The sequence below is a fragment of the Ruditapes philippinarum genome, unplaced genomic scaffold, assembly GCF_026571515.1.
Source record: "Ruditapes philippinarum isolate M1 unplaced genomic scaffold, ASM2657151v2 ctg1984_1_1_1_1, whole genome shotgun sequence".
NCBI classification, from domain to species: domain Eukaryota; kingdom Metazoa; phylum Mollusca; class Bivalvia; order Venerida; family Veneridae; genus Ruditapes; species Ruditapes philippinarum.
Window position 1 is genome coordinate 77,426 of NW_026857963.1, and position 14,327 is coordinate 91,752.

Sequence of the window (14,327 nt, forward strand, 5' to 3'; positions counted from 1 at the left end):
AATATTGTGTATGCTGGTGTTCCTGGTCCGAACTACAAGCTGAATACCCAAATACTAGCTAGTTAATTCAAATATTACGTATGCTGGTGTATTTGGTCCGAACTACAAGCTGAATACCCAAATTCTAGCTAGTAATTCAAATATTATGTATGATGGTGTATTTGGTCCGAACTACAAGCTGAATACCAAACTACTAGCTTGTAATTCAAATATTATGTATGCTTGTGTATTTGGTCAGAACTACAAGCTGAATACCCAACTACTAGTTAGTAATTTAAATATTACGTATGCTGATATATTTGGTCCGAACTTCTCTACTGTGTCGATGTGACGTAAAACCCAAAACAAAACAAAAAAAACAAACAAAAACAAACAAAAACAAGATGAATACCCAACTACTATTTTGTGATTCAAATATTGTGTATGCTGGTGTAATTTCTTTGAACTACAAGATGATTACCCAATTACAAGCTAGTAATTCAAGTATTTTGTATGATTGTGTATTTGGTTCGATCTACAAGCTGAATACCCAACTACTAGCTTGTAATTCAAATATTATATATGCTGGTGTGTTTGGTCTGACATACAAGCTGAAAACCCAACTACTAGCTTGTAATTCAAATATGATGTATGCTGATGTATTTGGTCCGAACTTCAAGCTGAATACCTAACTTCTAGCTTGTAATTCAAATATAATGTTTGCTGATGTATCTGTTCCGAACTACAAGCTGAATACCCAACTACTAATCAGTAATTCAAATATTGTGTATGCTGGTACATTTGGTCCGAACTACAAGCTGAATACCCAACTACTAGCTTGTAATTAAAATATTATGTATACAGATGTATTTTGTCCGAACTACAAGCTGAATATCCAACTACTAGCTTGTAATTCAATTTTTATGTGTGCTGGTGTATTTGGTCCGAACTACAAGATGGAAACCAAACTACTAGCTTGTAATTCAAATATTACGTATGCTGGTGTATCTCTTCCGAAGAAATTCAAATATTATGTATGCTGGTGTATGTGGTCCGAACTACAAGCTGAATACCCAACTACTAGCTTGTAATTCAAATATTACGTATGTTATTTTATCTGGTCCGAACTACAAGCAGTATACCCAACTACTAGCTAATATTCAAATATTATGTATGCTGGTGTATTTGGTCCGAACTACAAGCTGAATACTCAACTACTAGCTAGTAATTCAAATAGTGTGTATGCTGGTATATTTGGTCCGAACTACAAGATGAATACCCAACTACTAGCTTGTAATTCAAATATATTGTATGCTTGTGTATCTGGTCCGAACTACAAGATGAATACCCAACTACTAGCTAGTAATTCAAATATTGTGTATGCTGGTGTATATGGTCCGAACTACAAGCTGAATACCCAACTACTAGCTAATAATTCAAATAGTGTGGATGCTGGTATACTTAGTCCGAACTACAAGCTGAATACCCAACTACATGTACTAGCTTGTAATTCAAATATTATGTATGCTGGTGTGTTTGGTCTGACATACAAGCTGAATACCTAACTACTAGCTTGTAATTCAAATATTATGTATTCTGGTGTGTTTGGTCTGACATACAAGCTGAATACCTAACTACTAGCTTGTAATTCAAATATTATGTATGCTGGTGTGTTTGGTCTGACATACAAGCTGAATACCTAACTACTAGCTAGTAATTCAAATATTGTGTATGCTGGTGTATTTGGTCCGAACTACAAGCTGAATACCCAACTACTAGCTAATAATTCAAATAGTGTGGATGCTGGTATAGTTAGTCCGAACTACTAGCTGAATACCCAACTACTAGCTTGTAGTTCGGACCAAATACACAAGCATACATAAAATCGAATTACAAGCTAGTAGTTGGGTATTCAGCTTGTAGTTCGGACAAAAACATCAGCATACATAAAAATTGAATTACAAGCTAGTAGTTGGGTATTGAACTTGTAGTTCGGACCAAACACACCAGCATACACAATATTTGAATAACAAGCTAGTAGTTTAATATTCAGCTTGTAGTTCGGAACAGATACATCAGCATACACTATATTTGAATTACAAGCTAGAAGTTGGGTATTCAGCTTGTAGTTTGGACCAAATACATCAGCATACATTATATTTGAATTACAAGCTAGTAGTAAGGTATTCAGCTTGTATGTTAGACCAAACACACCAGCATACATACTATTTGAATTACAAGCTAGTAGTTTGGTATTCAGCTTGTAGTTCGGACCAAATACACCAGCATACGTAATATTTGAATAACTAGCTAGTAGTTTGGTATTCAGCTTGTAGTTCGGACCAAATACACCAGCATACATAATATTTGAACGACAAGCTAGTAGTTTGGTATTCAGCTTGTAGTTCGGACCAAATACACCAGCATACGTAATATATTAATTACTAACTAGTAGTTGGGTATTCAGCTTGTAGTTCGGACCAAATACAATAACATACGTTATATTTGAATTACAAGCTAGTAGTTGGGTAATTAGCTTGTAGTTCGGACCAAACATACCAGCATACACAGTATTTGAATTACTAGCTAGTAGTTGGGTATTCAGCTTGTAGTTCGGACCAAATACACCAGCATACATAATATTTGAATAACAAGCTAGTAGTTTGGTATTTAGCTTGTAGTTCGGACCAAACACACCAGCATACATAAAACAAACAAAAGAAATAATAAGAAAAAAACGTAATTTTATCAAGTTTTCAACAATAAAAAATTACGTCGTATTGTGTTTACATCAGTGCCGCATTTATCATTCTTGTATGTATGAAATAACGTCAGCTTGTTTATGAATGAGTTGTTTATTTAGGATGACGTCTTTGCGCTGCTTACGGATTGGCGCCGTTTTGTCAAAATATTTATTAACTGATATGGATCTAATATGTGGTGGCGTTAGTGTATGTGAGATATTATTTCGGTATTGTATGAAAAGAAAACATTATACGAACTGAAAATATAAATAAAAATGCTTTTTATTGTTGCTTTAAAATGCTTTGTAAACTATACAATCGAGGGTGAAAATATAACAGCGAATATACAAGTAGTCCCTAACTGGTGTTTATTGGCAGTGTAACACCAGTTTTTTTTCCTTCTTTGTATATAGTGACAAAATCACGTGAGTGTTAGAATTGTTGTTAAATTTGCTGTTGTCAACGGAATGTAACGATTCATGCAAAACTGTATAACTATACAATTTTCAATGGAAATTATCCTTCATATGCTACTTCTAACTCCGTACAATATCAGAATTATCAGTTTGATAATATACTAGATCTAATGTTGTACCTTATTGTACTTCTATTATAATACAAACTTTTGTAATAATTAAAAACTGGAATTCTCTTCCTGATACCATGAAATTAATAACTTAATTCTAGCAACATTTGATAGCATAATTTGTAATAACAAATAGTAATATTGTTTGAAAAAGAAAATAATAATTCGACAATTTGTTGAAAACAAAATATTTAAACACTCGTCTCGATAAATCAACACGGCAAACTTCGGAACCAATCCTGTAAATTGAGATTGTTTTTTTTGACAAATATATGCATTTTATTTGGATTTTAAAGGCGTTTTGAGCTCCAAACCCCAAGTATCTGTGACTATCATTTGGTTTTTTACCATCTGATTCATTTTTATAAAAATATCTAAAAAGGTCTATTTTATGTATGTGATGTATATATATCATGTCTAATCATTTTTTTATTGTAGCTGTTTTATCTTTGTTGATCTTCTACTTTATGTTATATACAGTCGGTTATAAAAGCTCCTAGAGCTTATGTTGTACTGTTGAAAACTTGCCGACTTGAAACAAAACTTATCTTATCTTATCAATGTGTACAAAGAGGTATAAGATAAGTGTCCACTCGGCCCTAAACCAACTCGGTCCGCAACAAAAAAGAAATCACTTTAGATTGTTTAGTTGATGAACATCCAGCGGTAGATCACATATACTAAAAAAAATTGAAAAGATCTATATGTTTTTATTATCTTTGTTAAGATGAGATGTTGTGATTAATACAACAGGGTCAGGGACCATCAACCGCGGACACTTTTTGAACATTTTTCTGTACAGGTTTCATAAGTTTTAACCTAGAGACCAAAAAAATTGACAAGGTTAAGCTAGGTTCTTCCCCTAACTAACAAACTTGTTTGTCTGATTGTATTGACACTTATATCTGAGGCTCGACAAGGAGGTATCAAAATTACCTCAATTGTCTACACTACAGCACCATGTGTCCGGACATTTATGTACATGACGTTATTTAATTCAGATAATAGACAATGATTCAGAAACAAATGCTGAAGTTTTGGAAATTCTATTGTTTACTCTGCAAATGATTATAGATGGTATATGAGGTCAGGCATTGTTTTCTTGACCCCCCAAATTTCAACGTCAACATTCTTGAAATAGCCATTAAATTTTAAAATTATATTACCATTTACGGTGGTTGAAATAAATTTATTTATTTATTTTTAGAAGAAACATGCATTTATTGTAGAGCTGTCATCGATATCGACAATATCGATGTATCGTTGATAATTTTTTGTCGATCAATAATCGATACACATTTTAAAAAATCGATACTTTTGACTAATAAATTAAATGTCTAGAAATTATACAATTGAATTCACCCAAAATATATGCAGAAACAATTATTTATATCAAATGTGATGCTTTTGTTATATAGTGGAATTATTTCATAGCAATGGTGACAAAAAATATTTTCTAGAAAAATTCATGCGGTGGACAAGACACTGTACAGAACATGTTTTTGACTGAAATCACTGAAAAGGGTATGAAAATGAATGACAGACAAGTGAGTATAGGATATTATCGATGTATCGGCGTATCGTTGATTTTAGTTACTTGATATCGATATATTGTTGATATGCTTTGCATTGAATCAATGACAGCTCTAATTTATTGTTGATAAAAAAGTGACAACCACTGAACAAAGAAAATACTAAATTAAGCATTTTCAGGGCCGTCTGGGTTTGGTGGTTGTCCGGTTTTGGTGGTCCCCAACCAGTAGCTTAAACATTTATGAACTGTAAATTCTTCCCTCACACACTTTAATCAATAACAATTTCAATTAGAAAAGGTATATAAATTATGACATGAAAACGTAAAACAATGAAAAGTATGTCAACACATGAAACAAAGATAATTCAACATAGAGCAACAAAACTAGTTCCACTGAGGAATGCTGTACTGCCGGTAAGGCCCCCACGTTTACACTTTTAAACGGATTCGTTTCGATTTTCATTCATAAACGGTTATGATATTTTTTACCGTTTATTCGAGATGACCATATTGTCTTACAAATAATCTTAATAATTTCCTGTAATCTTGGATTTTATCTATACTTATTGGTTTATCAAAGTAAAAATTTTACAGCCGAATTAAGGCTGTTTCCCCTAACTCAAAACAGGTATATTTTCCCCTAAAAAAGGTAATATTTTCCCCTGAAATGCCCTGTGGTAACAGCATCTGACTTATTATAGCAGCTAGAAGACAGAAAGCTGTCCCTATAGCCTCTGCTATGTACCATGCATGTTAAATTGAATTGAAATTGAAAATTTATAAAATGTGTGGGTAAATTCCATTCTCAGTTGTTGGAATTTGATTTTCCCCTTTTCTGATTTATCGCGCTTTATTTTCCCCTTCAGAAAGCCACAGGTTGTTTTGAAAATTGGGAAAAAAATCACTGTCACCGTGCAATAATCGCTTGTGACATAATTCATTTTTGTTAAAGTTGATTTTTCTTTGATCTTTTAAATACAATGCAGAAAATGTGTGCCGCCTAAATCGTGATGAGCACTGAACATTATTTACTTGTATAGAAAGTAAGTCATCATTTGGCGACTCGAATACATGGTATATTATAGTGCATAGAAGTACCACCGTTTAAACAGTATCGATTCGGTTCTTAGCAATCATGTAAAAAATTGTAAACGTGGGAGCCTTTACCGCCGGATATTGCTCGATATTACGAGGACTTTCATCCCATTTCAAGACTATGAACAAAGGTAAATTCAAGGTAAATGTTCAATCTGACAACAATAAAATTTCAGATGACAGTGCATTTTGAGAATAAATAAACATGTCAGTTTACCGAGTATTGCTTTGGAGTTGCTCGCCGGTGTCACTAGTATGCTTTTTAATGTAACGAGTATTGGTTATTAATATCAAGTAAATGTGAGAAGTAATCACAGAGTATTTACCACATTTAACCTTAAATATTTCTTATTGTCACAATGTGTATACTTATTGACATATGTGCAGAATATGCAGATTTTGGAGGTACTGTACTGAATAATACATACCCAGCAAACATGCATATATGGGACCCATATGGGCTATATCTAGGCAAGCTAATGGGTATGCCCATATTGGACCTATATGGATCCAATATTGGCAAGTCCATTTGGGTACGCCTATATATTAGACCCATATGGGTACCATATTCCAGCACTTTAAGGAAAAACGATTTTTCTTTTATTTATTTCTTTAGAACTCGTTTACTTTGAGCTATAGTGTGACCACCTTGGCATAAATTGCTATTATCTTATATAAAATCGTAGCATTATTTTAAACATTTATACAAGCCATGAGGGACCCATATGGGTCCCATTTGGGCAACCCGATAAATATTAGCATGCCTGAGCAGGTGCGAGAAATTAATTTGTTAAGTTTTTATATTGGTTTTAATTTTTATTATTTAAATATAAAAATGTGTTTTTAGACTATAAATTCAGAAATAATTTATAAAAATCAGCATTTGATGAAAAAATTTATTTCGAGCATGTGCAGACGTGATTTCCGCTGCCGCTTAAAATCAAATTGTGTATTGAAACGTTAAATTGTAAAATTGTACACGAAAAAAATATTTCTTTTCGATTCCGAGCATTTAACCACGATTTCGTATAACGACCTTTCATATTATATCCTAACATGTTTATTGTGTGTGTAGGTAAGCTGTAAACGCTGTTTAGTTTTTGGTTTTGCCTTTGCCATGTAATTTCCCAATAGTCGTTTAATTTGCGACATTTTCTAGAATTTACGCCCTGACTCTTAGGCACTTTAGCTGACCTATGCATGTGTATAGTTGTTATTGTTGAATTACTTAACTGTGACGGAGTCGACACTAACATTTTAAAAATATTGTTTCTATCTAGACTAAATTTTAAGAGATCTTTTTTTAAAGGGACACCATCATTTGAAATCCAGTGTCCCCCCTAGCCTTAGAAGTCCCTTCCATTTTGTACCAACATTTCATTCATAAGCATTTTAAAATATTAAATACAAATACTTATTTTTACAAATTCAAGTATTTTTTCCAAGTACCAACCAAGCCCTCTAGCTGTTGCACAGGCATGAGTATCGGACCTGAGAAGAAAAAATATGACCTGATAGATAATTAAACCTGTGTTCATCTTAAAAAATTCAAAAACCAAAAAAAATGTAAATTATGACCCCCTTTAAAAACATACTATAAGTTAAGAGAAGGCCGGAAACTCTAGATTCGAGCCTACGAGCAAGGGATTCACTACCCGGGCCGTTGTGAAAACAATTGTCCAGACAATTAAAAAATCTTTTATCATTATTTCACATTTGTATTAAGCTTCCAAATGAGACCAACTCCAAGTCTCTAGCCCTTCCTGTTCATGAAATAATCCTATCAGGAAACGAGCGCATTCGTGCTAAAAATCCTTGGTAGAAAAAATTGCGGCACAACAATTCGGTACGTAAACATAGACTAATACATGTTTGTCAGCCGTGTACAGGTCATAATCATATTGTCACTTGGTGCAATAACTCACTTAATGTATATGTATTTTTTAACTACTTATTAATGTATTTTCATTTTATTGTCAATAGGCCATCAAAAAGGCTGTATGAATCGGATAGTGACACTGATGAGAATGAGACAGACACCGAGAGTAGGCCATCACAAGTTATTGACAAAGCAACAACGCCCAAACAGGCACGAAGCCTACTTTCACCTCCGCCTTGCTTATCTGCACAGGCATTGCGAGAGGCCAGCAGTGATGTGCAAAGTGCTTCTCTAATACAAGGTGCTTCTGATACGCCCTCCCGTGGGCAGATTATTGGGCCCAGTAAGTATAAACTTCGGAGCTGTAAATATATTCATTACAGTACATACTTATTAAATGTTCTATCCTCAAAACAAGCCAATAAATGTTGTAACAAGCTGGATTGAGTGACACAGCCAAAAATGGAAAGTTTCACCTTATGACGCCCCTAGTTAAAAAAAAATTCAAAAGAAATTGATGATTACTTGTGTTAGTCTTTATCATGATGTGAATTAATGTTCGCCTATTCTTGTCTGACCCCACAACTGTTATCCAAAGTTACTGTCCTTGGAATAGTCAAAAATGTTTATTTTCACCCCATGACATGCCTAGCTCAAAAATATTTTAAGTTTAATTCATGATTTCTTATCATTTTCACATTTTGTGACCTTGCACACTCAACAATCCTTTTGAGATTTTAGCGTTAATTACTGTTAAAGCCAAGGAAAAATTTAAAATACTGGATTTTTTTCATTTGTAATTCACATAGCTCTAAAAGTATAAAGCCTAGAATTATGAATCCTTTTTTGAAGCTGCTGTTACACAGATTCTCTGAGTCTTGGAGACAATGCGGGAGGAGAATCGTGAAATTAAGAGGATGATGTAGCAATTGTTGTCAAGGTCAGCAGCAGATGACCAACCGCTGCAGCTTCCTGAAGATATCTCATTCCCTATTCGTTCTCCTTAGCAGATGGAAACATTCGATGAGCTTCTGGGAGATCAGACAAAGCTGTCATCTGTGGTAAGCATAGTGTTAGTCATGTAATAATTGCACCATTAGTAACTGAAAAAAGTATACCTCATATCCACTGGCTTAAATGCAAAAATAACATAATGGTCTGTGGTTAGCACTTGATGATAATGTATTATCATTCTGCTATACTTATGTAGGAAAATATTGCACAGTGGACAAACACTTTACTGCATTACTTTCAGAATTAAAAACTGGCTTGTTTTAATTTTTTGATTCATATTGAAACAGTTATCTTATTATTTAGATATGCTATAATAGCCATGAGCACAAGACATGGGCAGTTGGCCTCGTTTTCAACATTGATTATTAAGACAAGACAGTCGATTCATTAATCAAAATGCTGGCAGCTTTCAAAATACCAGGAAAATGACTAGTACCCACAAAATCCAGGAATTGCGCTGTTATTATAATATCAAAAATTATTCTGTTCATACTGTATAAACTCGTGTTTAAAAAACAACAATGATAATGTGCCCCATTACACTCGGTGGAGGGGACAAACAAAAAGGCACAAGTCACTTAGGCTGTAAATATATGAGGAAAGGTCTTTTAATTTGTCAATTCAAACAGTTTTCTTGGCAGATCATGTATTTGAGGTCCAGTTGACAATTATTTGTCATTTGGTGACTTGCAGCGCATCACAAATTTTGAAAATTAGTAGTGTTAAAATTAACATTAAAAAAAGTTTATGTTCTGCTTTATTTAAGGTGCGGTTCCTCTCAATGTTTGGTGGGGCAGTTGTGCGGGAAACTGTTGACCGCTAGATGATAGAAACCATGTCAAATGAACTGGCAGGAATGTTCAATATGAAGGGGCTGAAAGGGAAGAAAACATTTTGGGGCCTCTATATACTGAATGTATTGTATAGTAAGTGATATATTACGAATTTGCAAAGTGGTGTCTTTATGTAAGGCTTCAAAATAGATATATTATCCAAGATCTTGTTATTGTGTCTTCAGGTATCGCTTTAATGAAAGAAAATGCTTGATTAGCTTTTATGGAAATTAATAAGAGAGAATATTTTACATGCTGTGTGGTTTTGATCCCATGCATTGTGTTGTGATGCATAATATAAGCAGAAATCACCTTCCTGTAAAGCAAGTTATTTGCTTACCTTAACATTCTTTACTGATACACCGATAAGATGATCTCAGCTTACAACTGACTGCAGCGATATCACAGAAATATTGTTAAAAGCTATGTAAAACCGGGACACAAACATCTATATTTGTTAAAACATACTAGAATTAGTTTATATTCCAATTTTATGCTCAAAATGCTACAAGGTGACTTATGACCTTTGAATGGTTTCAATACCTACATTTCACTGCATTTCATTTCTTTCTTTAAGGATAAGGATGCTTGTTTTATAGAATGTGTCCAAAGGAACTTGCCGACAAAGACTGCGACGAAGAATGATGTTGAAATAAAGGTTTCAAAATGGCTGGCTGGGGCTTAGGACCGCGATGGGGGAAGGAAAGCAAGAAACAAAGTGTCCGAGACCTTACCTGAAGCAAAAGAAGGAAGTGACTTGACATGTTTTTATTTTTAAAAAATGCAAATCTATAGAGGATATTTGTTTGTTAGTGTGTAAGATGAAATTTTATATCATCAAGTGAGCTTTAAAAACATTATTCTCACAAGTGAGAACACTGTTATTTAAAAGTCCCTCAATGATATAAAATTACATCTTACATAACAAACAATAAAGTGTCTTTTTATTTTATGCTAATGAAATTTCCTCAATATTAACTTTAATAACTATTAAATCTGTTTTCCCCACTGTTAACATCAATTTTAGTTGAATTTAAGTCCAATTATTCATAAATACAGGAGTCTTGGGCTGAACAAAAAGTTTGACAATCAACGTTGAATAGCAATGATTTTATTTATTTTATTAAAAAAATATGAATAATCGCTTGTTTTAATAATAAAAACAACCAATTCTAGAAGAAAAAGTCACACCATCCCACCTTATTTCTGTTACTCAGGCAATTTATGTATGACCTGGCTTTGTGAAATGTAAGTGGCGGCCATTTTTAAAAGTTGTGTATTTTAAGGAAAATTAATTTTGTTTTATTCAGAGGAATATTATTTGGATAGGTTAGTCTTGAAACAGTCCTGAGAATGTCAGAATTGTCAGCAAAAATGATATTAAGGTACCACATGGGGAAAATCTTTAAAAAGTAGTCTCGTCATTGAAAAGTTTGAAATTTGGATCATTTTCACTGTGAAATTATCAAATATAATTTTCACGGATACATCAGTAATACACACAAAAGCATAAAATGAATGACTTTTATTTTACATTTTCGAACCTTTTCTTCATCGGCATATAAGTTATTCCAATGATTGAAAGTCAATAGATATCAAAGTATTTTAAAATGTGATAAGGGTCAGAACTACAGTAAGTGGCTCATTTGTGTATCTTGTTATACTTTTTGTTGCTAATTTTAATGTTTGAGGTCATCAGCATAGCATGTCTTTCTTGTAAATGCAAAATTCTTTGCCTTCTAGTCAGTTTATTTTGCTGCTATGTAATGTTTGTTGTTGACATTATATGCTGTTTTTCTGTTGTCTATATGCTGTTGTTATTTTTTTTCATTAAACATTGTTGCTATTTAAATCAAGACATTAAATGCTTGGGGAATGTTTTTGATACTGATCAATACAATTATAACATCTTGTCCAAACTTAACACTAACAGGGAACACATATATAGATATGGTATTAACCTTTTAAATCAAGTTGAAATACTTTACAATGATGCTTCTTGTAATCTTTATTTTTGTTATTGTTGAAACTTTGATAATATCGGATAAATTACTGAAACAACTATTTTTACTGACAATTTTTTAAATGAACTTCTTCACAACAAATTTGATCTCGTTAAATCAGTATTATTTCACATTTTTTAAAGGAATATATCCATAATTAATTACTGTTCTGTGATATATAGGATAATTGTTAATTTCGGTGTAATATCACATTTTAATTATAATTAATTTCACAGAGTGGATACCTAAAGTGTTGTTCACAAAGTGGCGCAGCCATGAGTGAAAATAACAACTTTTGGTATTCAGAAGTGAACTTATCATGATATTTACATTGATACAGTATACATGTATGTGTTTACTTTATGTCTAAAACTCCACTAATGTTTGGTTCCTTTCAATAAAATGTTGAAATATGCGAGAAACTTTTTATCAGGAAGCATCGCAAAGATGAAGTCATTTTAATGACGTTGTTGTCATATTTTTTTCCGGCTTTCAGTATACTTGGTTAACTTTTTTGATATTTATATAGTTATCAAATTCGATAATTTTTTTCACAAAGTGGCTAGTGAGTCAGGATATAATTCAACGTTAACTTCCATAAACCATTGAAAATTGATAAAAGATTAATGAAATTCTTATTGAGAATGATATTAGCACATAGAAAACTGATCCAAACAGTAACGTTTCACAAAAGGTTACTATAACTATTGATATTAACAATTGAAATGCATTAAATTGTAAATACTATTGTTATTTCTTGCCTTTATTGTGGTTTTTGTTGATGAAGATATGTGAAATGAAGCTGGTTATTTTTACAAACTGGTACAAACTATTTGTTACTTTTCATCAGCTGCATATTTTTTTACACGTCTATAAACAGTATTTCTATGTGCCAAGGTTTTGTTATTATATTTGTTACTTTTCATCAGCTGTATATTTTGTTTACACATCTATGAACAGTATTACAACTGTGCCAAGGTTTTGTTTTATTATATTTGTTACATTTCACAAGCTGTATAATATTTTTTTCTTCAGCACTATCATACCAAAGTGTAATATATGGTTGTAATGAACAACTTTTTATATTTATTCATGTAGATCTATTTCATTTGTCCAATACAAAGATATCTGAAAATTTAAATATCATATAAAACATAGATACTATTTCATTTGAAAATGAAAGTAATTGGTAGATAGAAATTTGTAATGAATTACAATAAATGTATAATACTTTCCTATGAATTATGTAGAAATTTAAAAAGACATGGGAGTAGGTTTGCAGTTGTGTCTTTGAGAATCTGTATATATATGATACACTCTTACCATAATTGAGATTACTAAATAAAGTTAACATTGTTAAAGCATATACATTGTGTGTTGTTTTCTTGCAAGATAATAAAGGCTTTGTGCCATAATCTGTCTGTTCCAGTTAAAACATCACTTGAATATTTAATGCAAGTACAAGAATTATGCCAGTTGCAACTTAACGTCCAGCAAACTTTTAATTGAAGTACTTGAAAATAGATCTATCCCGGAATTCAAAATCTACCCATAATGGAAGTATCTGGGCTGCCCATTTGAAACCCATATTTAGTACAAGGGCTGCCCATATGGGGCCCATATTGAGTACATGGGCCGCCCAGGTGGGGCCATGTGATCCCATATGGAGTATAAGGGCTGCCCAAGTCTCAAATTTTGATAAGATTAAAATACAGGGCAGCATTGCTGCAAATGCAATAAAAAGGTTATGATACAGGGCAAGTGTTCATTAAGACAATACCGGTATACTTGAGCGGCATTAACTTTGGGCCAATATTTTAATAAGTGTGCCAATATCTTTCTTAAGGCACACTTTTGCTGTAAAAACCTATAATTTATGTCATCTAGATCTGTTTTTCTTCTTTTTAGAGATAGGTCTAATAGAACTAAAATAATTGAATAGATATCAAACTGTACATTATCTGCAACGAAAATAAATGGCGTAATCAATAAACAGACTCAGGCTGTGAAAGGTTATATATTTCACAATACAATCGACACTCCAGTACTTTCAGTGCTTTGATTAATATATCTGCTATTACATTCTATCATGTCACAATATTTTAACACCAGTTTAATACTAAGTGCTACGTTTCAACAAAATGTATAAATCTATACTTGCATTTGTGACCTGAAATTACTGTAGTGATTTGTAATTAAGTCATACTCGAGCATTTTCATTTTTCTAACACGAGTGCTTGGCATGAACATATTGGTAAAAAATACTTGACTTTCATTGAAGAACCGCGGTTCAATCAAACTGGTTCGTGATGAATGGTTAATTAAGGCAATGTGTAGAAATAGAACTACTCCACGACGCTAATGCTCAATCATTACTTGTTTTATAAAGCTAAATAGGAGCCCTCTGTAAACTCCCTATCAAGGCTTTTGATAGACAATGCTATCAAAGTACAAGAAGGTAAAGATATCATTCGTTTTCACATCTGTTTTAAGCACCAAATAGCAACGATATTGATAAACAGAAACCAGACTACACCGTATACGAAGAAAAAGGGCTAAAAATAAGTCCGAAATTTGACCGTTTTGTGTAATTATGCTATAACAAACGTGCATTGATACGAATTGCCCTTAACTTATCTACAATACAATAGTAAACAACA

At 32.7% G+C, this 14,327-nt stretch overlaps 1 protein-coding gene across 3 annotated transcripts; it reads left to right on the forward strand.

Annotated features, from left to right (window-relative positions):
* Positions 1 to 5,916: 5,916 nt before the first annotated feature.
* LOC132751622 (uncharacterized) lies at positions 5,917 to 9,733 on the forward strand. Of its 3 annotated transcripts, XR_009628708.1 has the most exons (4): positions 5,917 to 6,069; positions 7,922 to 8,160; positions 8,670 to 8,878; positions 9,598 to 9,733. XR_009628708.1 is itself a non-coding variant. In XM_060741817.1 (2 exons), the coding sequence occupies exons 1-2, from the start codon at positions 7,896 to 7,898 to the stop codon at positions 9,645 to 9,647; spliced, it is 315 nt and encodes a 104-aa protein (XP_060597800.1). In that variant the 5' UTR covers positions 6,083 to 7,895; the 3' UTR covers positions 9,648 to 9,729. The 3 variants fall into 3 exon arrangements, 1 of the variants encoding a protein (XP_060597800.1); XR_009628707.1 differs by lacking the exon at positions 5,917 to 6,069 and having other exon boundaries at positions 6,083 to 8,160; XM_060741817.1 differs by lacking the exons at positions 5,917 to 6,069; positions 8,670 to 8,878 and having other exon boundaries at positions 6,083 to 8,160; positions 9,598 to 9,729.
* Positions 9,734 to 14,327: the final 4,594 nt, after the last annotated feature.

Coding starts and splice junctions, on each gene's coding strand:
- LOC132751622 (XM_060741817.1), top strand. CDS start 7,896: ATGTATTTTCATTTTATTGTCAATAGGCCATCAAAAAGGCTGTATGAA. Junction 8,161..9,597: donor TGGGCAGATTATTGGGCCCA/GTAAGTATAAAC, acceptor GCTTTATTTAAG/GTGCGGTTCCTCTCAATGTT.